The sequence below is a fragment of the Anoplopoma fimbria genome, chromosome 3 (genome assembly GCF_027596085.1).
Source record: "Anoplopoma fimbria isolate UVic2021 breed Golden Eagle Sablefish chromosome 3, Afim_UVic_2022, whole genome shotgun sequence".
NCBI classification, from domain to species: domain Eukaryota; kingdom Metazoa; phylum Chordata; class Actinopteri; order Perciformes; family Anoplopomatidae; genus Anoplopoma; species Anoplopoma fimbria.
In genome coordinates, this window is record NC_072451.1 from 26459367 (window position 1) to 26487186 (window position 27820).

The 27820-nt window shown below is 40.3% G+C and overlaps 1 protein-coding gene across 1 annotated transcript; it reads right to left on the reverse strand.

Moving 5' to 3' along the window:
• Positions 1-27518, reverse strand: yes1 (YES proto-oncogene 1, Src family tyrosine kinase). The gene is made up of 12 exons (XM_054624198.1): positions 27153-27518; positions 16379-16669; positions 14906-15005; positions 12824-12922; positions 11823-11926; positions 11406-11555; positions 9887-10042; positions 7769-7948; positions 7000-7076; positions 6037-6190; positions 4220-4351; positions 1-1921 (listed from the first exon to the last, which is right to left on the reverse strand). Exons 2-12 carry the CDS (start codon positions 16659-16661, stop codon positions 1713-1715), a joined length of 1644 nt encoding a protein of 547 aa, XP_054480173.1. The 5' UTR covers positions 16662-16669; positions 27153-27518; the 3' UTR covers positions 1-1712.
• Between the last annotated feature and the right edge of the window lie 302 nt (positions 27519-27820).

Genomic DNA, 27820 nt, shown 5'->3' on the forward strand with positions numbered 1-27820 from the left:
TTTGAGTAAATCTTTTATTTTTTTCTGTACAAAATCATATTAGTTACCATTTTCAGTTATTTCATTATCATCTCCCCACTAGTTCAAGTCCCATCTTTAGGAACAATCACTTATTAGGTTCTTGTGAGTGACGCACAGAAAAAAATACAAAAAACAAAAAGTTCACATCTTTGTCCAATCTTTAAGCTCACTTATTGAACGACAATAAGAAGATGCCTTTTACATCTCCTCAGATTTCCCATCACATCACAGTGAAAGTACCTCTAAGAACTTGTTATTGGACTCATATATTCTCAACACCTAGAAAAGCACTAAATCCCTGACCCGACCACAGTGTGTGCGCAAGGTGTTTGTTTTGTCTGGTTCTACCTACTTCACTCCAGAAGTGATCATCATCTCTACAACTGGGAATCAAGGTAAGAAAACCATAAAGGGGAGTTCGACACAGGCAAACAGCACTTCACAATTTGTGTTCCATTAAAGATCACTGGTTGATTTTGCATAGTTGCATTTTCAAATGAAAAGATTTGATTTATGTTCTTGGTTTTGGATTAAACTTTCCCTCCAGCAGACACACTGACGTCATGTTAAGTCATAGTTTGTAGGGATTTAACTGAGAAGAACAGAAAGAAATACAGCTGTGTCTATGATTTACATGATGATGTGAATTTAATAGATCCAACAGATTCATGGACCATCTATCACGTTCTGCAATGTGAAACTGTGTAGATGTGTGCGACATGAGGAGAAATATGTTACAGCAATCAGAAATGTGCATCAAAAAAATAGACGATAGAAGATGCTAATTTCTTTTTCACAGCTGAAATGTCAAAACATTTATAAAATGTTAAACAGGAAAAATGTTTCAACATGTGTATATTATCAAAATACCTCTTTATGATTTCAAGTCCCTGTTTAAATTAAAAGAATGGAAAAAGTGTAATAAATTGCCGTTCAAGTGACCGTATTAAAATATAATTTGTCGGATGTTTAACACGGTCTTCTCATGTTCCCATTCATCCACCTGATCAAACGTGCTAAAAAATACATCTTTCTGCACGTACTTTATGTACATCTGCATCGATCTCTCTGTACATTCGTCCATCCATAAAGTCACCATTTACTTCACCTCACACCTCCTCCATCCAAGCTTTACAGACGCAGCGGCGCATTCCGGAAAACTCAACCACAGTTGGTCGTCGCTTCAAAAACGTAACCTGTCGACCTACAAATTCAAACCAAACCTCGCAACATACAAAAGAAAAACTTGACTCCAATATTAAAGGACTGTGTGTAAAAAATAAAATAAAAAGGGGGGAATTGGAAGACAGATGGGGAAATTTATCATCTAAAAAAAAAGGTAAAAAAAAATAATCTGTAAGAAGCCATTGATTTTAATTAAGAAGAAGACAAATCCCTCTTATTTTCATCACAGTGTTGTGGCCAGTTCATTTGAATTATTCTGATAAGCAGGGTTCCCAGAGTTTAACATACCAGCATCTATCTGCACAGTTGGACACTCCGCCACATATTTGTCTCCCGGGTAACACGGGACAGACCTCTACTTCAGAACTTTCTATTCCTGCTCTTTCTCTGAAGCCTCATCAAGGCTTTTCCCCCCCATGTTAAAGTTCTCCCTTGTCCAAAGCTCTGTTCTCCACTGACGTTCCTCCGCATGATGTCAGAGTTTCCCCTCCCCAAAATCCTCCAGACTAGAGGTTGTCTCCTGGCTGGTAAAGTGGCTCCGTGGCCGTGAAGTAGTCTTCCAAAAACGACTGGATGTATTCGAAGGTCGGTCTTTCGTCTGGATCCTTCTTCCAGCAGTGCCTCATCATCTCGTGGAGGGACTCGGGGCAGCCCTGGGGGCAGGGCATGCGGTAACCTCGGTCTACCTGCTCAAGTACCTCTCGATTCACCATACCTGGGAAAAAAAACACAGAGAGATACGGTTTAAAAGGGACTGTAGTTGGACAGCATTTTAATCCAAAATAATACACACAATGCCTCATTCATCGGTTCACACAAATACATTCCAGTGGCCTAACCATGAAGGGAAATCAGGGTTCACCGTCTCGCTTAAGTACACCTCCACATGTGGACAGGAAGAGGTGAACCACAGCTGTTCCCTAGAACGCAAGTCATTTAACCTCCATACACGCTTGGTTTCATAACTAATAAAAAAATGTTCAGTCTGTTTTGTTTTGTAGCTTTTTTTTTTGTAATTCTCTTTAAAAACAAAAGTAGTTTATTTTGAAAGAAAATAACATGAGACAACGAGAGGAGCAGGGACGGAGATTTAGGTTAACATGGCGGTGAATGATAAAAACGTGCAACTAGCTTCCAAAAGGATCAATATATGAATGTTGATTTGTTTTGTTAAAAGAGGCTCTTCTCCCTAAATCAAAAACACATGTTTTTCCACTTAATCTGGGATTTATTTAGTGTGAGTTGCTTAGTTTTGGAGATATCTGCCGTCTCTCGATCATAATGGATGTATATGGCTCTCAGCTTGCGGAGCTCCAAGCGCCAGAAAAAAAACCCATTTGAAAAACTCAACAGCAATGTGTCTTTCCAGAAATCGTCAACCTGTCCCTCAAGATAATCCACAGACCTTGTTGTGAGCAGTTTCGCGTAGAAACTATAGTTCCTATGTATTGTATATAGTGTTTCTGTGTGATCTGTCCCTTTATGGTATTAGATTATTATGTCAATGTGACTTGTCCCTGAGAAAAACCTAATAAAAAAAGTTGCCTTTTCAAAAGTTTTATTGTCAAGAAAAATTGTGCATGTTCTGATTAGGAGGCAGCCCAGTTTGAAGCCTGAAGCAAATGCTGGCATCATGCAGCTGACAGGAGGTGAGAAAGCCCCCGCAAATCACTCTGTTAAAAGGAAAAGATGACTAAAAACCTCATGCAGCAAAACTTCCAGGGGAAAAACATTGTTAGTAGTTTTAAAAATAAAATGTAATTATACATGTCAGTTATCTAAGTGATTTCTGGCTAAAATACTGTAGAGATCACCAAAGATTTAGCAAAAACCAAACAGTGCTGCTTCATCTCCTGCCCTCTTTCCTGCCCTCTTTCCTGCCCTCTTTCCTGCCTTACTGGAGCACCAGAGTCGCTGATTCCTTCCCAAGACAGGAAGACAGTGATCCTGAACCCTGTGACACGGCGCTGAGGCAGCTCCATGGGGAGCTACACTGCAGCTATAAGAGGTTATGACACAGAGTCAGTGGTATGGTCCCAACCGCATCCTCCCTCCCCCTCCATCTCTCTGTGGGAGAGAGAGAGAGGGGGGATCAGATTATCTCACACACTTGGGGAGAGGAAAGACCCAGAGCAAACTGCTGAGACCTGGATATGGTGGCGGTGGTGTGTCGGATGCCGGGGTGTTAGTGTGATTTATGTCTTGGATCCGAAAGCCTCATCTCTAATAATATGCCTGTCATATCTATATACATACACACACAGACTAAAATAGAAGAGATGATGTGTTCCCACGTGGTCTTGGTATACCTGCATCATACTGCTTCCACGTTTTTTTTTAAAAGAAGAGGATGGAAATAGAGATCCCCCCCTAAAAAGACTGGAACACAGCAGGACAAGAGCCACAAATGCCCAGTGAGTCATACTACAATTTTAAGAAGGGGGGGAAAAAAAGTCTCTGGGGTGAATAATTAGACCAAAAGGCTTGCACTAAAAACCAAAAAGGGCCACGGGAGCCAGATGGCCCTCTACAAGAGATGGTGGTTAAGTCCGCCATATGGCACGCTCTGTAATCAGTGCCAGTCAAACACGGTCAACAGCAGAAACCATGCAGTACCGCTCTCAACCAGCAGGGGTCAGAAACGAGGCATCATCATGTGGGAGAGAGTAAGTGGTTCTTTCCCATGTCCTGACATCTGTGGTGACTCATATCATGGCTATATATAGGTATGCATTCTGTATTTGGATCTATATGTGTGAGAAAAAGTCCAATAAAAGATTCAGATGATGATGATGATGATGAGCAGCATGTTGGAATGATGCCGAGACAAAGCTGAATGAATTCTTCCTGTTTTCCATGACGAAAATATGAGCAACATATTCAAGATAATGCAGAACTTTTAAACAAGACATTCAGAAAAAACGCAGGAGAAGGCAGCTTCACATTTAAACCGAAAAGGAACAAATGAATAAACATTTCTGATGAGCCCACATCTGTTGTATCTCATTGTTACCTGGGTACGGTACTCTGCCCTTGGTCACCAGCTCAGTCAGTAGTATGCCAAACGACCACCCGTCTGATTTGATGGTGAAGCGGCCGTACAGAGCAGCTTCAGGGGCCGTCCACTTGATGGGAAATTTAGCGCCTGAAAAAAGGAAATGAAACAAAGTCAATCGGGAGGAATAATCAATATGTTTAGGGTTGCAGCTTACCATTTGTTTGATTGATTGATCTGCAACTAATCAATTAATAGTTTAGTATTTGAAATAGAGATAAAAAACAACCTGACATTCACAAGAGTGTCATGATGGTGTATTTTTAGCTTTCGCGTGTCATTCGTTACCATTATTATTATAGTAAATATTATATTTCAGTTATTGTTGTTTTTCTACTGTTTTTATTGCTTATTTATAATACTTGTTTTTTTTTATTTTTCACTTTTTATTTTTTATCTTGTCTTTCTTTACTATGTCTCTTGTGTGCACTTTACTCTCTGCTGCTGTAAGCCTGCAAATTTCCCCGCTGCGGGACTAATAAAGGATTATCTTATCTTATCTTAAGTTAAGTTTAGGCAAAAAAAAAAATCACTTAGTTGGGTTTAAGAAAAACATTGTGGTTGGGCATAAAATAAGTACGTAAACTAAGTTAGACATAAACAATGAGACAAAAGTACTAAAAAACACAGCACAAACATCACCAGCAAAACCTTGGGACATGAAAAACCAGCGTCCAACATCTGTCTCCTGGTTGAAAGTCCTGTGTTTGTTTGACCAGTCTTCGTCCTCCTCCTCTCCCACTCGCCATGAGTCATTTTTTATACTACGTCAATTGCTCTGAGTGTAACATATTCACTTGTACGTGTTTACATTGCAGTCAGTACATACTACATCCCAGAAAAAAAGCTAAATGTTGTTTTTGCAAACTAAAATTGTCTTTCCTACACCATCTGGTGAAACCGGGCTGCTGAAGCCAGAGAACGTTCAGTATGTATGCTGGGAAAAAAATACTTTGACTGACTGATTAATCAATGGATACGTACACACTGTGGCCTTAATGTACAGAATGCACGATGACAAGAAATGCGTGACAGCATGTGCTTCTGTACTTCAGTTCAAGTATGGATCAAATGTTGGCTCCTAAGGCTGCAAATAGCAATCATTGCCATTACTGATTATTCTGCTGATTCTCTATTTGATTAATCAATAGTTTGGTCAATAAAATGTCAGTAAATGTCAGTTTTTTTTTCTGTCTGTAAATATTATAAGTTATTGTGTTTTTCTACTGTTTTTATTGCTTATTTATAATACTTGTTTTTTTTTTCTTGTTTTTTTTCTTATTTTCATTTTTATTTTTATCTTGTTTTTCTTTACTATGTCTCTTGTGTGCACTTTAAAAAACTAATAAAGGATTATCTTATCTTATCTTATCTTAAAACAAACATCAGTCAACAGCAACATGAGACATTCAAATGCCTTTTTCTATCCAACCAACATGCCACAACTCAACAATAGTCAATATACCATCACATACGACAAAGAAAGATAAGTGAGAAGACCGAACAAACAACAGTTGTAGTCTTGGTAGAGATCAATTAAAGTTTCAGAGTAGGCGTAACAGGTTCAGAATAAATGTCTTGTTTATTTATAGCCAATGAATGTCCTCACAAATGCACACACACACACACACACACACACACACACACACACACACACACACACACACACACACACACACACACACACACACACACACACACACACACACACACACACACACACACACACACACACACACACACACACACACACACACACACACACACACACACACCTTGTCTGGCGGTGTACTCGTTGTCCTCGATGAGCCGAGCCAGGCCAAAGTCGGCGATCTTGCACACCAAGTTATCAGCCACCAGGATGTTGGCGGCTCTCAGGTCCCTGTGGATGTAGTTCATCCTCTCGATGAAGGCCATGCCGTCTGCGATCTGAGGCGGCAACGGACAGGACAGACAGACAGGGAGACAGACAGGGAGAGAGGGAGGGAGGGAGGAGGGGTGGGGATAGATAAAATAGCATTAGGACGCAACAAAAGCAAACAGTCAAGGACAAATCATTTAGAGAATTTTGTTCTTTGCGATCAAATATTACTTTCCAATAAGAAGACTTAAGAGGAATTTAGGAAATATACACCCAAGTGTTTGTGACCCAGATATTAATGCAGGCAGAAATAATAAAAACGTGAGATTATATGGAGCTACAACACCAACAACTGGACAAATCTTTAACACAGTTATCTCCCAACACTGGCTGTCATCTCCCCGAGAGGCGTCTAGTGATTTCAACTCGCCGCGGACTAATTCTCGAGCATTTTCCACTCTGCTGAGTGTGGAGAAGAGGGAGCCTGGGAGCGCGGAGAGGCGAATTAAGAGCAGATCACGGTAGGTTACTGAACCAGCGTGCTTAAGTGGCCTCTGATGAGCGCTGTTTAAGTGCTACAGCTGCAGTTAAGTGGTGGAGAACGCGGGGGAGGCATCTACGGGAGGAGGAGGGGGGGAAGGGGAGGGCAGAGAGGTCCGGTAGGATATTAGATAAATATGACTCATATGGAGAGCAAACCGTTATTCACACGGTCTTATTGTCCGACTCAAACACACCTACACACTCGGCTGGGAAGTCAACCGCATCGAGCTCTCTCTGTTTATTGCTGAGGTTTCAAAAAGCAGCCGGGCAGGTCAGAGGCAAAGGGAGTTTCTGTGTTTGTGTTTGTTTTCAGACGCCGCGTTTTGGATCGTACCTGTGCAGCCATGTCCACCAGCTGGGGCAGCTTCAGATATCGACCATCGCCCTCCTTCAGGAAGTCCAGCAAACTACCTGTCGAGAGTTGAGAGGAGTAAAACAGAATCAATACATCTGTCTGAGCGGTGCACAAACACAACACCGAAATAAATGTTAAGAGTTCAGCATTAGAAAAAAAACGCTCAAATAACCAAAAGCACTCGAAGGCAACATGACCGCAAAGGTCTTCTTCATGGAGTTCAGTTCAGTTTAATGTTTGTCTTTAACTTTACTTAAATAAACAGAGTCATAATCAGAGTTCAGTCAATTCAACACTCACATACCTATTTACATAACAAGAGGTAACAGATTATTTGTGCATTAATGCCTCTAACCACAGTCTTCTCTTGTTATTAAGTACATAGATGATTAAAGAGGACAGTTGTTCATGTTTGAGTGGTTATATTTAAAGCTACTGCATTTTTACAATTAAATCTTTCTTATTACTTATTATTATTACTGCACACCCCAAGTAATATATCAAGACAGAAGTAGGGTCATTCTTTCATGTATAACTAGCAAATTTTACTCTTTGAATAGAATAGTGTTCCAGTCTATAGAGCTAGAACTTTGGAACACTTGTAACATGTTTCAGTTTCCATCCCTGTTTTATAAACCTATCATCTTTCAGATTTTCCTCTACAGGTTTGCATCTACTGTTCAAGTGTGTCTATTATGACTTGTGCTTACTCTTCCACTTCCTGTTTGTGAGTTAGACCCCTCCTTACCTTTGCCCATGAATTCAGTTACAATGTAGATGGGCTCCTCGGACACCACGGCGTAGAGAGGCACCAGTTTGTCGTGTCTCAGCTTCTTCATGATCTGAGCCTCCTGCAGGAAGGCCTCAGGGGACATGGTGCCGGGCTTCAGGGTCTTGATGGCCACCTTGGTAGTGCCGTTCCAAGTGCCTGAATAAAAACACAGAATGAGAACAAAATGATCTCTCAAGTTTGAAACAAAACACAAACCGATGTTGCATTTGTGCATCAAGTAATATTGAGGAAATAAATAATCTAAGGCTTTTCCAATTATTAAGTGACGCACTACTTCAGGGTTTTAATACTAAAACCCTGAAAGGTATATTAAATACTTTTTGACCCCTTTTAAGTGATTGAAAAGTCAATCCTAAAATCATGCCGGTGTGATGATACGATCTCTGGCAGTGTTCCCATGTGTGAAGAGCAGCTCGGAGAAAAGAAAGAAACACGACCGCTAAAATAATCAGCCACTTCCTGGTCGAGAGCCACTTATTCACGCCCCGCCTGCTTACAATGAGCTGAGGCAGGAGATCTACTGTTCCCGTCATAAGGCTGACCTTCATGAATGAATAACACTGAACAAACACACAAGCTGGCAGACAAAGTAGAGCAGAGATATTATCTAATAGTAAAAATAATATGATGTGGTAAGGACACATGTAAGGTCAACTAGCACAAGCCACCATAGCACATTTAAAAAAAAAAAAAAAAAAAACGTAAATGTGAGCAAGGAAGGGATTTTCAGTAGATAGTAGAAAAACCATAAAGATCAAGCGGTGCAGGGAGAGACACAGAGGGATTCCTGGGATTGCACAGCGGCGGTTTGCAGGTCGAGGCTCGCTGCAGGCCGCAGTAATGAAAGACCGAGTGATGAAAGAAGTCGTGTTCACTGAAAGGCCCCCGTCTCACATGCAGGCCGGAGAACTGAAGCGTGGAAGGTGACCTGTGATTACTGAGCTCTCTGTGTGTGTGTGTGTGTGTGTGTGTGTGTGTGTGTGTGTGTGTGTGTGTGTGTGTGTGTGTGTGTGTGTGTGTGTGTGTGTGTGTGTGTGTGTGAAACAACATCAATCAGCATTTACATCAGTATCTGGGCCAGCGAGTGAACTTAGAATGAATAATTATATAAACTAACTCAGTTTATATAATTGTTGTAATGTTTTACATTAAATTTACATCAGTTATGAATAATGTACAGCGGATGCGTCGAGTCTGTTAGTAAGCCCTAATGGCCGTGTGAGTATATGTGCATGCAGTTGTATTCATTACTAATTCATCATGTATGGGGTTAGATCAATTTCAATATTAATGGGATGCACAAATGTATTTTGTGATCTGTATATAAATGACTCTCCACAAAAATATTTTCAATTCAAACAAAAACTGTTATTAGTATATATACAACAAAATCTAAAACTAAAAATTTGATTTACAAATATATTTCTGATGCAGAAACAAATATTTCTTGTTTTACATAAGTAGATATATTTTAAATAATCAAAATTCACAAATATATGTATCTAAAAGGATTTGAAAATTTCTTAAAAACGTATTTGGATGTTGTTACATTTATATATACACCTGCATTTACAAAATACTTGTCATGTGTGAACATCACTGCATTTGTGTGTTGTGTGTGTGTGTGTGTGTGTGTGTGTGTGTGTGTGTGTGTGTGTGTGTGTGTGTGTGTGTGTGTGTGTGTGTGTGTGATTTGTCTCCACTGACGTGCTTTGATTCACAAATGCATTTTTTCCGACAGTGAATTATCTGTAGCCAATCAGATGTCTGTTCTATTTACAACCAATCAGCAGTGCACCCCCACAAGGGTAAACTCTGACATAACACTCAGGTAGGAAACGGGATGGAATGTGAAAGGAGGTTTTTCGTGCCATTTTCTGTGTATGTATTGAAAAAGTTAAGAAAAAAAAAACTTGATTTACAAAAAATAAAGACAATTGATGGAAACATGTATTCGGAGTGGGTTCAGTGTCCTCACTCTTCATTCATAAACTACTTCACAAGACGATATGCATGTGTGTTAGAAGCACACGCGGTGTGTGCTTTAGTACGGTGAACGTCCCGGTCTCTTACCCATCCAGACTTCTCCGAAGCAGCCCTGGCCAAGTTTGAGTTCAAGTCGAAGGGACTCTCGCGGGATTTCCCAGGCATCTTTAGCTAGTCCCTGAGTCTGAGGCTTCACCGTGGGGCAAACAGCTGTCAGCCGGTGGCACAGACCATCCGCATGTTCTGGACGGGAACAGAGAAGTAAAGACACAGAGGGGGGAGAAAAACAGAAACGGTAAGATCAGTAAGTTGTAGCTTGTTAGCATCAGCCTGCTAATTCACAGTTTACCTAAAACACAACCTGGAGCGATATGACTTCATCAACCGTAGTTACCTTGAGGCAAATTAGTGCGATACTTGAGATTTGGGGTAAATTATTTTGCATTCATTTAAACTGTAGCCTACTATTAAGTATTAGGTATTGTGTAGTTCATGGTTTGTGCTAAGCTAACATTAGCTCTTATTCGGTGGTTGCCTTACAACAATAATAAAAGTATATTCACATTTCCAGATGACAACACCAACAAACTACAATCCAACACACAACACACACACACACACACACACACACACACACACACACACACACACACACACACACACACACACACACACACACACACACACACAGTCTTGGCCCGTCATCTCCTCAGTCATTCCTCGCAGAATAATCACATTTCTTTTTAAAGTGCTACGTTCCAGAAATAATCAAATTTTATGGTAATTTCACCATAATGCCATGAACCAAGTTGAACTCAATTTCATTTCCATTTCAGCAAGAAAGCAAAAAGATCAAGAGGTTGTTGAGAGTTGTGGAGAGATTATTGCAGCTGACAGCAGCAGCTCTAACGATCAGTATTCTGAGAAACCAGCCTGTAATAATCATTTAAACCGCTGAACAGGTAGGACTTCTGCGTTATTGTTGACTTCTGTCTGGAGTTCAAAAGGCTACACTTAAGAGGAATACCAAGGAGTCAGAGTTATAAAGAGCACTGCCGTTAGTGTATTACATTAATTATATGGAAGCCTGCAGGTTAGGATCAACAACACAAAGCCTACAATCAAGTGTCGCATAACAAACATCTTCTTGGTTATGAATTCTGCTTCTGGGAAATCTTTTCTTGTAAAAGCCTTGCAAAATCATCCAGACACTTTCTTGCAACAGTTTTCTTCTTTTTTTTTTTTTTTTTTCAAGACGCAGCTGCCTGTCTGTCAATAGTGAGGAGATTACAGCAGGCTTAAGAAATGTTTATATTCATGCCTCTTTTGGCTTAAATCTCACATGGTTTTGCTTTTTTTTGGGACATTGTCGTGATTGCTGAGCTGAGACAGTGTCAGTGAAAGCACGGCCTCAGAATCACCACAGAAAAAAAAATAGCCTCTCTATATAACATATTCAATACATAAACATGCTGAACCGCAGCGGAATTATTCATTTTATACTAAAAGCACTGAATTCATTGGCTAAAATACTTGCATTGAAAAAAAAAAAAAGCAGCTGTCCAGCTGTAAACAACACTTTGTCCTAATGTCTTAGGCTGCATACCTGTGTAGTGTTTCACCAGCTTCTGTAGCGCATCAAACTGGGCCCGAGTGGTGATGTAATAACCGCCGTTGTCCAGCTTTCGGATCTTGTAGTGTTTGACGTTGTCTCCCTTCACCTCGTCCCAGTCCCGGATAGACAGAGAGTAGGCACCTTAAAGATCCACGTAAAGTAAGTTAGACTGTGCTTCTGAGGAGCAGAAGGTCTCTCAAGTCTGTGATACACATCCGGCTTTTATCCTACATAACAACAATGTACATATAAAACACACTTTACTTTTATCTTAAATTAAAATAAACACATGGCAGCAATAAAAGCTTGCACAAGCACAAATAAGGAAGCTTTAAATGACTTTCCTTATAAAAGCCAAACTGCAGCGTTCTAATTACAGTCTTGCTCTCAAGTATTAAATCCTCTTACCTTTGGTCGTCTCACTCTCTCTTGCCAAGAAAGTGCCCCGCTGGTTCCCTGGATGCAATAAGAGGCGCTCAGCATCTTTGCGGCCCATTTTACCAAAGTACCATCTGCATGAAGAGAGACAGTCAGAGAGTGAGACACATGAGGAGCTTTAAATGTGATGTGCTGCACAACTGGGATTTTCTTATTCATGTTATAGTAATATGGAACTAGATGTTGGGGATTTGGAAATCCTCTGGATCTACATGAACCGTATAAATCCTGTCTGTAAAAATCGTCAAGTTCAACATCAAAAACAGATGTTGATGTTAGTCCGTTAGCATTAAACGTCATCTTTATATGGTTTATTTGTGGTTACCTTCAAAGTCTGACGGAGGCTTAAATAGCCTCAAAATCATTTAGACCATGGAACTATAATTATAGCGTACGATTGAATTTGCTCCAAGCAACATGTCTAATCTGGTTCCATTACATACAAGGGCCACTTTTAATGAATAAATAAGTAAAACATCAGCTCATGGCTGTAAACAATCCTAAATTTAGCTTTTTCTTTTTCTTCTTTTAAAGAGTGGTAAGAGTCTATTTCAAGACATCTTCAGTACATTAAGAGAGAATTAAAAAAAAACTGAACTGAACTGCTCACTAGCATTCACTCTTTTAGATCAAAAGGCAAACTTAGCTGGCTGTATTTTATGAGTGGCTTAAACATCTAGCATTAGTGAAACGACTGTCAGCCAATAAGAAACCAGGCCAAAACTGACTAATAGCAGCGCAGTCCCTGAATGTTTCTGTCACACCGGATGAACGACAATGAGAATGTCATCAAAGAGTTCCATTGTTTAGATTCTCTGCATGTTGGTACACGATGGGTGAGGCACAATGCGGAGGACTAACTGAGCTGGCTGATGCACAGGAGAGGAATGTGAAGAATAGAAAATAAAAGTGGAAGAAACGACGTTGGAGGATGACGGAGGTAGAGAGAGTTAGAAACAATGAGCTCTTACTCTTCAGCCTGTATGGAGTCGGCTGGAGCCACGTAGTTACTGGGGATGTAACCTTTCTGTCCGGTGTTGATGGAGCGAGCCTCCCACCAGTCGCCTTCACTGAACAGAGAAGACAATTAGAAAATCAGATACACACAAAAGCTTGGTTGATGAATATGCCTATAAAAGGAACAAGGTCATAAAAAGAGTCATTCAATCACGTCGTCACATTGTGGGTTTTAAAACCATGTGGAGCAGATGAGGAAGAGATATTCAGATCCTTCAAGTAAAAAGTAACAATATCACAAAGTTAAAACAGCCAATTACAAGTAAAAGTCCTGCATTCAACATCCTTCCTCAGTAAAAGAACAAAAGTATCAAAATATGGCCCTTGATTGACATATTATTACGTAGAAAATGAATAGATTGTAGATACAGATGAATCAATGCATCTCTGATCTTTTTGCAATATGATCTTTATAAACCTGTCGTGTGTGTTTTAATGTAAAATGATAATCTGAAAGTTTCCGTGACTATAGCTGTCTGAGAAATACAGCACATTAAAAAGTACAATATTTCCTTCTGAAATGTAGCCGAAAATGGAAAATAGTGTATTAGAATTCCCATAGTTGTAATACACAATAATCTTTTTAATTGCATAATAATGACTGTTGTGATGCATTATAATGTGATTGTAAGTAACTCTAAGTGTTCATTCTTTGCTTGAAGTAAATTAAAAAAAAATCCTTAAATCTGAAGTGTCAATGAGTGAAAAGCAGTTAGAAAGTATAATGGTACCTGACCGTATTAGTCTATAAAATGCTTATTAATGTGTTGTGAATATTGTAATAAAGTGTGAGTGATTATAAATATAAATATACAGTGCTATAAGCAGATTATAATGCATTATTAGTATGTATATAGTGCATTATGGACACGGGTACCATATGAAGTGTTACAGCTACTTTCCAGCAAACGATGAGAAGTAATTGCTAATTCATTTAATTAAAAAATGGTGATGAATGACTTTAAATGTGCTTAATGTATTGTGATATCTGCTCTATTTCAAAACTTTCAATCTTTCAGAAACTGTATTCTTGTAGAAATTAAATCAAAACAATATCAACGACTATAGAAACAAAACACTGCATTCATAAGATCCACACATCTGGCCACACTTTCTGGTATCTTTAACAGCAGAAGCTTGAATTAAAAAAAAAAGGAGGAGGAACTGAGGTGTAGGGAAAAATCAGTCTGTAAAAACGTAGCAAATCTGTCCTCCTCCCACCTCCTCTCTGAAAGCAGATGGTGCTCACTGAGAACGCAAAGTGCTCACTGAGAGTGTCTGAAGAGGTGATTTGTGGAGTATTTGGAGCTCTGCCCATTTTCCCACCTGTGAGGAAGACGATGCTGCTGCAGTCGGTCGTAAGAGTGGAGACGGATTTATCTTTCAAATATAACTTATTGTTACAACCTTTAATTCTGTACTAGAAATAAACTAACCCAATATACTTATTGCATTGTATATTAGGGATATGGTTACCACAAATTATTATTAGAAATGGAAAAAACTGATTCTATAATAACCCAGTGAGTTTGACCTTCAGGCATATTATCAATGCATTGTTGGTGTCTTTGAATACAAACTTAAATAAATGTAAATGTTGATAATACATTCGTCTTTTTTTATTTGCTTGCATTCTAATAAATGAGGGAAGAGTGGTTTGTTTCACACTGTAACCCAAATATAAAACCTTAAACTAGAGGAATGATTTATGGCTGCAGAGAAGCGATGGCGACTCTAACAGATGGCCCGTTAGAGAAACCCATTAACCCAGACAGATTCCTGCCTTGATATCAGACCTGAATACAATGGGGGATTACACACACACACACACACACACACACACACACACACACACACACACACACACACACACACACACACACACACACACACACACACACACACACACACACACACACACACACACACACACACACACACACACACACACACACACACACACACACACACACACACACACACACACACACACACACACACCAGGAGGTGGTCCGTGTAAAAGCAAATGTACTCACGTGTTGTTGATAATCTGGAAGCGATCCCCTTTTTTGAACGACAGATCATCCGACGTCCTCGCTTCGTAGTCGTACAGCGCCACGAAAAACGTTACACCACCTGAAAGCACGAGAAACAGTTGGAGTTGGAGGTGTGCACGTATAGGATGGTTAGTTAATCCCACAGAGCCTCAAAAAACTGTTAGATTCCTTTAATCCAATCTAGTGTTATCTTGAAATGTTGCACTAAAAATGAAAACACTGCCAACGACATTTGACCTTGAAAATTTTAAATTAGCTTTATTTCTTACTTTCATGATATTTCCTACTTAAGCCGAGACAAGCAAACAAACTAATGAACAACTTATTAATAACTAACTATTTTTTTTTTGTTTAACATCCCACATCCTTCCACTCACAGCCTGGACTAAAAATACAACCAGCTCTCTTAACTTTGATTTATTTAAAGAACACATGAGGGGGAAAGAAGGAAATTCCCTCCACAATTCCCAAACTCAGTAGCATCACTTCAAGTCAGTGAATCAAACTGATTAATCTCTGATATGTAATGGAAAGAGTAGATTTGTTTGTAGTCTGAAATGACAGAGTGCAGAGGGACACCACGACTCTGATGTGTTCATCTTGAGGAGGGAATTAGATCTACAGCCGCCCCTCAGGCCAGATTATCCTACTGGAGACAGTGAGACAGGGACTGAGGGGTGTGTGTGTGTGTGTGTGTGTGTGTGTGTGTGTGTGTGTGTGTGTGTGTGTGTGTGTGTGTGTGTGTGTGTGTGTGTGTGTGTGTGCATGAGTGTGTGCTCTTTGGGAGGAAACAATATTTGTTGTCGAGTACATTTACTGCATAATTTACCCATCCACTCGATGATTTATTAACCAGCTGAAATTGCATGAGATTACTTTTCGTGCCACCGAGGGTCATTTAATTTACCAACAAATCCATAATGAAAAAGTCCTTCTGATTATGAGTATTGTTGCAAATAAAAACCTGCGCATGACTGAATCCATTTCATGTAATTGTTTTCTTTGGCTCCGGAGACGCCATGCCCGCTGCACTGCTTTCCATAGAACGGACCTATTTCTGGTTTCTCTTTGGGGGACTCATCTCAAATGTCTAATTTGCATAACATCTGCTGCTCATAACAAATGCTCAGCAGGGTTTATTTTAAAGTTGTACACTGATTTACACGTAAAGACAACGGAATGAAAAGTTAGGAAACGGCAAAAGAAAATGAGTACTTTCATTTTGTCTGCTATTAAATAATGTTTTTACATCTGTGACTTATCAGAAGGGGCTTTGGGACCCCAAACTATATGAATTTATTTTGAATAATTAAGACATTTCATTCAAGTTTAGAAACTTTCAAAGCCTTTGTTCTTTTTTTATTTTATTTTTTAAATAACATATGCAGGTTTTCTTTGTTCCTGGTCCCATGTGTCTCCAACTAAGACCTTAAATCCTCTCCACAAACTGACCTGTGATGACACCGGGGAAAGGGCTGCTCACAGCCACGGAGGTGAAGGAGGTGGAGGCCCCGCCAAACGGGGTCATGATCGAAGACGCCCCGCCGAAGGGCGTGAGGCTGGCAGCGTGACTGTTGTAGCTGTTGTTGTGTGTCTTCATAGCTGGCGAGTGACCCATCAGGGTGGGGTCGGGCCCGTAGTGGCCCAGGTGGGAGCTGTTTGGCGTGGCGTTGGAGTTGTCGGGCCGGTACTTTGGCGCCGGGCCCTTGTCCTCTTTACTCCTGACGCAACCCATCGTCAAGCCTGCAGGGAGGAGGAGGAAAACAGAAGATTTGATTTAGTGGAGTTTGAGCTTCCAACTACCGTTTGAGTTTGATCTTCATTTATATTGACCAAGCAATCTTATATTCTTGCTGCCGTTAGTGAAATAAATGCTAACAAAAGTTCTGGGTTATGGATTGGGATGAACTAGTACAACACTGTATAAAACCCAACTGTAAAGGAAACCTAAAATAACTATAAAACTTTCTGAAACCTCTCTGGACGAGGTTAGATACACATTTAAGACACTAACAACCAACTATGAATGGCTTTTTAACTGCATCTAGCGTTTGAATTAATCCAATGAGGGTAATGTGTGCAAATCAAGCAGCACAATAGTAAAAAACATAATAAATATTATTGGATTTGGGTACAATATGAATATAAAAAGGCTAAAGACGCCAGTTGTTAAGGTGACTAAAGGTAGGGACAGAGTTAATTGAAACCTGTGTTTTAAAGACATCCCACACTATGTCCACGAACATTCAGAGATTTATTTAGTCCTGATCAATGACTTCAACATATTGAATAACAGGTAGACTGAGTAGAGCAGCTAGCTATCCGCTGAAATTTGGTATAAAAAGGATTAAAAAAGTTGTCAAAAGTTGACATGAGATGGTGGATCAGGATGCTTTAAAGATCTGAAGGGGAATGAACTTCACAAGGCCAAACTTTTTACTGTTTGTAATCATTTCTCTCAGTTTTGTTAAATCATAATTCATTACTGGTTTGTTGACAGCTGATTCCATTTGTAAGGATTTAACATGTCTAAAAATGTACCAAATCATGTTTACCAATCGTTAGAAATTAAACAATCGACACCGGAACTCAGCCTCACTGTAATTGTCCCAAAAACGTACAGGTATCCAGAACTGTTTCGGCGTATCTATTAGACAAAACCTTAAAGTCATGAGCTCATGCTTTGCCATGGGGGAGGCGGAGCTTGAGTCACAATATGAAGATGAATAGTTATGCCATTGTGCATAATAGTCTGGGGCTTTTTTGGTTGGTCTTGGCATAACTCTCTCATGCAGAAAACAAAGCCTGCCCGCCAACCGATGACCTCACATGACTTCACAAGTCCCAACAAAAGCCTGTCAAGCTAGCAGGGCTAGAAACTAGATCCTGTTAGAGCCTGTGGCCGTTTCAACGCTCCCCTGTGATCCCACTATCACTGACACAGGTCTGTGACGGACAAAAGGCCCTGTGGCCTTAAGAGTTAGTGCCCTCTCCTCCTGAGCTTTCCGATATATACGAGGCCCTGTTTATGTGTGTGTTTACTGTTCATCAACCAAAGACCAAATTACTTCACATAAACAGAAAGACATGAAACTAGAATTACCGCCTCACCGCCTTTATGCCTCCACCAACAAGTTATGATGCAGTTAATAATGCCATCGCTTCATCATTTATCCTTTTAGACATTTGGGTGAAATTATAATGAGTGTATTAAATATGAGTTATGGCCATAGCATATTTTTGTGAGGACACAATGACCTGTGACTTCAAAATTATAATCAGTTTTATCCTTGAGTCCAGGTGGATGTTAGTGCAAAATGTGAACACATTTGCTCAATGCATTCCTGAGATCGCATGAGTATGGAAAACCTAATGCTTCTGGACAAGGTTTTTACCAGCACTGAAGTTTGGGCTCAGCTGGTGTTTGTTTTTAAATAGGAAGGATAATGTTTAGGATATCAGTTATGGATTTTTAAAAAAGGAGTAACTTGTTGTGCTGTCCTCACAAGAACAGTATGTGGTGTGAGATGAACGCAGGTCAGTTTATGCCTGTCTGTGTGTTCATACTTTACACAGTCTGCTCTGTTTATTCATTTTCTGTCACCTTTGGCCTGTTTGTCAGGAGGTTATGTGGATGAGTGTGTCTCTCCGAGTGCACACAATATAACAAGCTGTCTCTGCTCAACAGACAGACACTCCAGTCTAGGGCCGATCCTCGGTCCGTGACTCGTATCCTGGCATTTGGGAAATGGTAGGACACAGTTTCAAATGCCCGTCAGTGACAGGTCACACATTGGTGTTTGTAACAGTGGCAGAGGTGTGTGCTGCTGTCATTCATAGCTGGGAGGAAAACAAAGGCAGTACAGGAAACAAAGACAAGAAGACAAGCAGAACACAGAGGACAGCTCTCACTGCTCTGTGTTTCACGGCGGCTTAAAAAAAAGGCTTTAACCCATCTACTCATGTAAATGTGTGCTCGTGAAGAACTGAAGGCGTCCATATTTCTGTGAAATATAAATTCTCCACACACGCTAAATTTGAATTATTAGCAATATTTGTCATTTATTATATGAGTTAAGCACATATATTGGATTATGTTTGGGTCATTTGCACATCTTTTTTTGTTGGCGTTTGATATTATCCCACAGTTTGAGAACCAGAACCTTACATTTTAAATTTTAATTGATGATTGACTATATGGAGTAAAAAAGTATTAACATAACTGTTTTGCTTAAATTTACAGTAAATGTGTGAGCTACTTTGTTATAACTGTGTTTAAAGTGTTTTTATGTGATTTTGTCTCCTGGACTCATGATATTTTCCCGACATTAGCTGTTTGAGCTAACGTTAGCTGCTCAGACTGATGGAGAAAGCGAGAAGGTGAGATGTGGAAAGCAGGACGGTCTCCCTCTATGAATTGTAAAGGACGCATTGATCTGCCAGTTGTTTGTTCTATCAAACTGGAGCTAAATCCCCTGGTGAAGAAAACAATTCATTGAACCTCTACAGACAGAATGGTGGCAGCTTGTAAAGGTCAGCGCGCCAACTAAACCTCATTAGGGTCAACAATCAATGTATGGATATACTTATTGGAGATGGATGGTGTATTGACTTTCTCCCATGACAAACACTATGGACTCAAAGCCAATGCTGAGGCAGCGGAAATAGACAGTATGGGGGAGACGGACGGATGGAGATGATTTATGGTAAAGGAAACCGGGACATTTAAAGAGCAGGAAGGAGACAGCTTGACGCCAAACAGAACACTTACTGTTTAAAAAGCAAACGAACAATTGTCTCAATATAATAACTGGCACACTGTTTATTATTTGTGTAGTTGTTTGCACAGTGAATCACCATTAGTATTTTTTAAATTTAACTCGCACTGTGTCTACATGCCAGATACAAAAATGTTTTATATTAATTCGCACAAATAAAAATACAAACAGTATGTCAGTACAACTCGAGTTAGATATTTAGTTCACTTCAAATTATGGAGCTCTCCGAAACCAGACGCTTCTCACCGGCTTGTTTCCACAGACAGAATACCAGCTGGTGATGACAGCATGCGAGCATGGCAGCAATACTAATAATTTGTTCATTTTGCCTCAAATGCAATTCAACATGGAAAACATGTCTGCTCTTTTCGGCAGTCAAAGTGTCTTCGTCTTACAAAATGCAATGTAGTTGGTGTAAAATGACAACAATATATCATTTCATGAACTCTTTTAGTTCACTGGCTTCTTAATAGCTTCACCACCGAAACACATGAGGTATAGCTGAGATTTTGTAGGTGTTCTTTCTTTATTTTAGTACAAGAAAACATATCAGGAAAACGCCTGAACAGTGAAGACCCATTTTCCTTCAAAGAACCACCAAGATAGTTTAACAACATGCTAGTTTTTGCCAGGGATATTCTCGATACCATTTAAATTCCCCCTCAAGTAGAGCTGAAATGATAAGTCGACTTATCTATTACGCGATTGTCAGAAAATGAACCAGAAACCATTTTGAAAATGTATTATTTCCAAGTCATTTTCCAAGAAGAAATGTCTTTGTTCTAACTGCTCAATCGTTGGGTTTTGCCGCTTTTCTTTGTCTTATATGATAAACTCAATATTTGAGGAAGACAAGGAAATCATAATGTCATTTTCCACTATTATAGACATTTTACAGACCTGGCAAAGGAAACACTATCTTTACCGAAAATGACTGTTAGTTGCAGTCTAGGTCAAGTGCTTTGAACCTCCTGGTGCTAATTCATTGAGCAGTAGGCCAAACTAAACAAACGTCATAGTCGAAGCCACTGACTTCAGAGCAGAAGACAACATAAACATGGCCGCCACCTTTGACCTTATCCTGTTGCACACGTCAACCGCTACGTTTCCAAACGTCCAAAACACTTAGTGTCTGACCCTGAAGTTAATGCCACGGCAAACGAATGTCTGAGCTGAAAGAAAAACAAGGTGCGAGAGCGTCAGTGTAGTTTAAAGAGCGTATCAACGCTTCAGATCCTCCGCTGTGTCCCTGAAACAAACACTCCAGACCGAAGGCTAATCCTGATGAAACCAGACTACTGATGATCATGACGAGTGATGGTAAACAGATGCAGCCTCAACTAGCAGCTCACGTTAATACTATGATGAATATCTGCTTTAAAATGTAGCAAACTATCCGGATCAGCAACTGGAATGACAAGGATCAAAGCACTTTGACTTTAAAACTCCTCCTTCGTGTCTTGTAAAACCTTGTCTCAGTTATTAGTAGTTTCACTTTTTGTTTAGGAGACTCGTTTGATTTATGTTCCCCAATGCTGTCATAATTATAGTCTGAATAGTGTATTAAAAACTCCCCTTTCCGAAAAAAACCTTTCCCATTTACACCACCGTGCAACTTAAGGACTTGATCCTAAAATGGCCATAAAAAGCTTACAAGCCTGAGCGTGTCCACAGGGTTGGAGCATGATCAGGCGTGTCAAAGTAGTTCAACGGCCACAAGTTTCATTTTGGATCCATTACTTTTTGGCTCAACATACACAAGACATGGCTTACAGCAAAATCCAGAATTAAACTAGGGATGTCACAGTGATTTATTGGAAGCTCTAAATGAACGCCACCAATAGAAAGCAATGAGAAGGTATCGTTTTTAATAATACAAATCACTTTTCTTGCTGCCACAGAGACCAAACAGTTCAATCTTTTAGGAAGACTAGCAAGCAAAATACATTTTGATGCTGTCCTGATCCCAAATTTTGGTCATTACCGGAGTTCAAAATCACTATGTTAGCACGCCGTTCACTACCTAGGTTACCAATAAGATTTTCACTTTCCTTGTTCAACTGACTTAAGCAGCTTAGACAACAGATACTCAACTGTCCTGCAGTTAATACAGACATGTGAACTAACCGCAGACAGTTGCTTCATTCATGGACTCACAGCAGTGTGCCGCTGCAGAATGAATTTGGGGTAAAAACTGGAATGGATTTTTTTTTTGGCATTACATTTTCTTTTTTGGACGATGGGGATTCCAACTGGCCCAAACTATTATAGGGGAGAAAACACATAAAGTAGTCTAAAAACAAAACAAAACAAATGTATTACCCAGCCTTTGAGCCACCCATGTAGACGTGTGCTCCGAGAAGAACCCAAAAGGCCACCTCTCCAGAGAAGGCCTTTTATTCATTCCTTTGTGCGTTCCTCATCTACCTTTTGTTATGGACGAAGAGAAAGTACCTTGTGGTGCTCCCCCACAGAGCTCAGCACACTCACAATCCCCTGAACTATACAATCCCATACACATGCTAACACTGCAGCAGCACGAATGCTAATAAGGGCAGAGACGCACTGTCCTTATGTCGGTGCAGCCAAAAAGACAATCAATCAATCAAGAGTGCTACGATTGAATATTCAAAACAACCAGATGTCTCTTTAGACAGAAACAAATTTACAACCACAGCTCCTATGAATGGACAATTTCATTATTGCAGCAAACTTAATCAAATCTTTGTAGTATATTTGGATAACTTTATGCAAACCACTTTACAGAATGTCCCCCAGTCCTGGTGCATCCTCTGTGGAGTATCTCAATCAGATTAAACGGCCCCTAAATGACATGTTTGAGTCCTTGGAGGGAAAGCGGTTCATGAAAAATACTGAGAAATACAGAGTGAGAATATTTGTGCGGAAGAGAAGGATCATTCTTGTGTGACAAATTTACCAAAACTAATGACGGCTCTAATCAACGTCCCATCAAGTCAAATTACAGGGACGATTATTGTATCCTCTCTCAGATGGTTTCCCTAAATGAGGCTGTTATACACACACAATGAGATTAGCTGGAAGAAATGTGTCATTCTTTTTGTGGCTCTATGGGAACACAATAAATACCGCCTCGAGCTCGCACACAGTTGTGGGTTATGGATTTAATGGAACAATGTAGATTGCATTTTAGCATTTATTTAAGCTTTACATAATTAAAATGTATTGTAAGAAACAGTTTGTTATTTTGCACATTTATAAGAAATGTAATTTACGAGTTCAGATGTACCAGATGGGTTCAAATGTTCACATTTACTTTTCCACACAAGAGACACTGTGTTTCTAAATTCTTAACAAGCTGCATTGAGTCAGACATGAAATAGAAGGAAATTTATGCCCACACTCCCACACATTTGTGAATAACTTTACTTGCAGGCATACTGTCCAAGCGCAAACAAAAGGCAGCGGTATGCGCTCAAACAAATGCTGCAGCCAGACCTCCTCCAAGCACATGAGACATGTGAGGCTGTGTGCCAGACTGCCAGCGATGCCGTGTCAGATTAAGGAGACACAGGCTGCTGCTTCCCACAGGGACGAATACAACCAGGCCGGAGAGCTGCAGGAGGGAAGCTCTCGTTTGGTGCTCGCATGCAGGCAACATCCAGGAGAAAAACAACAATCCCAGCACGACAAGTAACCAGGCCGAACTGTTGACATTAAATCTGGGAAAGGATTAAAATTTGTTTGCATCATAGGGGGAAAAAAATGTAATAATCACATTTCAACATATACAGTAATCCAAGTGGTACCCCAGGGTAGGCAGTTTTCTGTTAAATGCATACAAAAACTGCCAGAATTTCAAAACACAGCCCTAAATCCTGCAGCTCTCCTCTCTCCATCCTTCGTACAGTAACCTGTGTTGGTTATTCACTCCAAAACAACAAAGCAGGCTACAATAGTTGCAAAGCGTTTTACAAATGGAGAGAAAATGTTGAAAATAGCGTAGCCGTAAGCAGACGACTAAACTATCAGCAGCATTTTCCCTCATACATCACAGATATTCTAGGTTTAGATATGCGTTGGTGCTTTGCAGTGCAGGCAGATTTTTCCAATGCTTGAATAACAACTTTTCCTGTTGGGTATTGCGCCGTTGAATCAGACTTTTGCCGAAGGGATGTGGTCGCACATCTGTATTAGTAGAACAGCCAATACCTTCTTTCTGAAATGACCTGCACTTCTGTACAGGAGAAACAGATGTATAGTTTTCTCTCAGACCACTCAAATTACAATATGTTCCAAGGTTGTTATGGAATTTTTACCCAATGATACCAAAAAATAATCTGCCAAACACATCTTCATAAAGAGGCAATATACTCATTCTGATAGTCAAACATGTGAACTTTTAAAACTGACATTCTGACATTCCCTCCCTCTCCACACTGTGATTGTCCAGCTGACGCTCTGTGTAAACGGGATATCTTTGACTTCCATGACGTTTTGTGTAACTCATTCATCAAACATGACACAGCGCTGAACTCCAGTTTACCATTCTGACTAATCAGATAGGTTGCAACTCCGGAGTGTTCTGGGAGAGGCCCTTCGACCTTTGAGCCAGTGCCTTGTGTAACCTCTGCAGTCACTTGGAACACAACTGACGCACTCCTAAAAAAAGTCATTTCAGTTCACGTAGGCATTATTGCAGGCAGTGAAGTTTTCCTTACTTAATCTTTGATCAGATAGTTCTTGTTTTGAATCAAAACACTATCAGTTTTTGACTTGTTACATTTAGGCAAAGTTCTTGTATGGTTGTTTTGCTTCACTGTCCTCTTTGGGTTGAAAAGTACAACCTGACATTCAGACCGGAAACGCTAATTGGGCGTGTTGGTCTCAATGAGACAAGAAATATGATCCAGAAAGTCCAGTTGGAGCAAAAAATGAATGAGTTTAAAAAGGCGTGTCAGTTTCCAAAACACTACACAGTGGTTTGTCATACTCACAGGACTTTACAACTCTCTGGAGTTAACACAGTAGCAACCATTTCATATTTCGTTGCGTTGCCAGGTTCAACTTTGGATGACGGATGACCCTGCAGAGAGGGAGTGCCATTGAAAGGCGTGTCCATTAAAATAACACAACAACCATTGCAAGGAGCCAATCAGATATATGTGAGCAAACCACCGGTTTATCTAACAATCTGAAGATGAAGTTATCAACATCTTTCCAGAGTTGTAAGAACGTGTCTCACAGTGCCCTTCTTTCAAATGTAGAGCTATTTTTGGTCGCAATGTCCGCCAAGTCTGTCGAACCTCTGACCACATCCAACATCACAGCTGGGTTTGGTCAGGTGTGGTCTGTTTTACTGGGACCACACCCAGCTGGGATGTATCATGGTGCAATGGTGCCACGCTACATCACAGCTGCACAGAAAGAGGGGAAAGGCATGTTGTCACAAATGGCTGGCAGGGAAGATCAGAAATACAGTACATCTTATATAGTATTACTACCGTTGTATCTGCAGCAGTATCAAAGCTTTTCAATGATACGCAGCCTTTTAAAAGAGACATGAAAGTAGTCAGAATCAGGGTTGAAACATTTTGCTTCAAAACATAATGCTTAAGGCTGCAAAAATGTAAGAAAATGGTGAAAAATGTATCACAACTTCTCAGCGCAACAGTATTATCTCCAGCTGTTCTTGTTTTGCCCAAACCAACAAAGAAAAGTCTTCAAATTTGACAATATGAAGCACAGCAAAGCAGCAAGTCTCTTATTTTGGAAAGTGAAACAAGTGAATGTTGGTATTTTGGCTTGACAAATGACTTAAAGGATTAATTGATCACTATAATGTTGTTTTCCATTCATCGTTTCAGCACTACAACAAAAGCTGTCAAGGTATCTAGGAGACCGTAACACAACAGCTAAGAGTTTTTCTGACATGCCTCTGGACAAACAGCAGCATGTGAAGTCCTCGAGCTGAACTCGCTCCCGCTACGAAAGACAAATCCAGTGCTTTGAGACCGAGAGTTAAACTGACAGTCTTGCCCCGTAAACACCGGCCCCCGATCGCAGAGATACGAGGAGGTACCGGGGGTTTGCAAAGCGGCTACTGAAGCGTTACTCAGTAATTGCCCTGGCACACTCTCTGAGGCGCAGAGAGGCCTTATCTCCAGGGCAGCGTGCCATCTCTGCCAATCACAGTGAGTGGAGAGGGCCAGCGGGGGGGGGGGAGTGGAGAGAGAGAGAGAGAGAGAGAGAGGAACTTCCTTCCGAATCCATTCATGCTATTGAGGCCACCTGCTGTGCCTGTCAATGGCTGGAGTTGACGCTGGGAGAGGGAAAAAAAAAAAAAGGGCCGTCTTCAAGCAATAAAACAGAAGAGCTCTTCTTGTTCTCCTGCCGTCACATCGATGACTGTAGATATCTGAAATCTGAGGATTCTCCTTCTGTCGCCAGAAAAACTAACATTTGTTCAGTTTGCGAACTCGAGAGAGCGTGCGGCGGTATGACTTTGACCTTCTCTAGGAAGCTTTTAATCAGCAGACCGTAATGAGACTGTAGAGTTACATTCACTCCATGAGGACACTCGAGGAGAATGTGAGGATCTTTAAAAGACTGAAGTCCCTGAACCCCGGCCAGCACCACCTGTTAGCGCTCCTCACTCCTCTGCCAACAGCCCTCTCCTTTCCAGCTGTGTGTGTGTCTCTGTGTCTGTGTGTGTGTGTGTGTGTGTGTGTGTGTGTGTGTGTGTGTGTGTGTGTGTGTGTGTGTGTGTGCTAGCAGAGGGATTACCGTGGAGAAGGATTACTGTGTCACCGGAGTATATAAGCACCCACAATCAGGGACAGTGACTGTATGAACACACACGACACACATTACAACAGCCTTCCTGTGCTTTATGTCTCCTCACACACACACACATGCATTTTATGGAATATGCTGATCTGGGAAGTACAGTTGCACCACCACAATAAAAGCATGCAAAGACAGATTTGGTGACTAGTGAAAATTGTTCTCAATTACAGAAATGGTCATTTTTAGAAGGTTTGTTGCTTACAATAAAGGCCTTTAACAGCTGAGGCCTGCAGCAGCTGATAGTGTGAGAAGAGATAGAGAGTAGGTGCTTTAAATTAAATGGGAAAATGTCAACAAAAACATTTGAAATGAAGCTGTACAAGTCACAGAAATGTGATTTGACTATTGTGCAAGTTTAAGGATAAAAACTGTGCACTTAAATGCACCATTCAAGCATTGTTCCTCATGTTTCCTGCTCTCATCGAAGGATACAAGTAAATATTTATAAAAAAATCAAGTCCTGGTTCAGGATTTAACAATGAAACAAACTTTTATAACAATGCAACACACAGAAGAAACTCTCTTGATGTCTTTTCACAACTTTCTCCAACAAGGCCCTGCTCTCTCCCTCCCAGGACTCAGTCAGACTTTCTTCCTTTTCTCGGACGCGCACTTCTTACCTTGAATGCACCGTTTTGCAGCTTTACTTCGGCTACATGCGTCCTGGTCTCTGTCTTTACTGCACGTTAGTTAGTTTGTTTGTTGTTTTATTCTCACGTCGACAGAAGGAGTATAAAGGGCCTGAAGAAGCACTCCTAACGTGGACTCAGTCTTCCGCCTGTCCCATACCGATTAACTAGTTCTCCTGTGCAAAGTCCTCCGCAGTGCTTTCTTTATATATTCCTTTAAAACGTGGCTGAGGATGAGGCCCTGTGAGAGATGTAAGAGATGTAAGAGTTACCAGTTATAACCTCCATAAACCAGCCTGCTGATGGGTTTGATGGTCAGACTGAGACACACAAAAGCCCGACTGCAGCCGAGAGCAATGCTGCTGCGTTCAGGGGCCAGGATTAAGCTCGTACAATCGGGTTGGTTTTTTTCTTGGTCCAAATCTCTCTAGTGATTCACCAAAAGAAAGTTACATTAATGCCTGAAAGCAAAACATATTTAAAGTTCTAGAGTTTCTTATCCTGTTAAAATTATTTTTAACAGGATTATTATCCTGTTTTTTTCTTATCCTGTTAAAATAAGGATAAGCAATAATAGTTATAATAGTTATTCTGTCTGTATATATGTATATATAATATTTCAGTTATTGTGGATTCTTTACTGTTTTTTATTGCTCATT

Coding starts and splice junctions, on each gene's coding strand:
- yes1 (XM_054624198.1), bottom strand. CDS start 16,661: ATGGGTTGCGTCAGGAGTAAAGAGGACAAGGGCCCGGCGCCAAAGTAC. Junction 10,043..11,405: donor GCTGGTGAAACACTACACAG/GTATGCAGCCTA, acceptor GTTCCCGTCCAG/AACATGCGGATGGTCTGTGC. Junction 7,949..9,886: donor CTTCGGAGAAGTCTGGATGG/GTAAGAGACCGG, acceptor GTTTTTATTCAG/GCACTTGGAACGGCACTACC.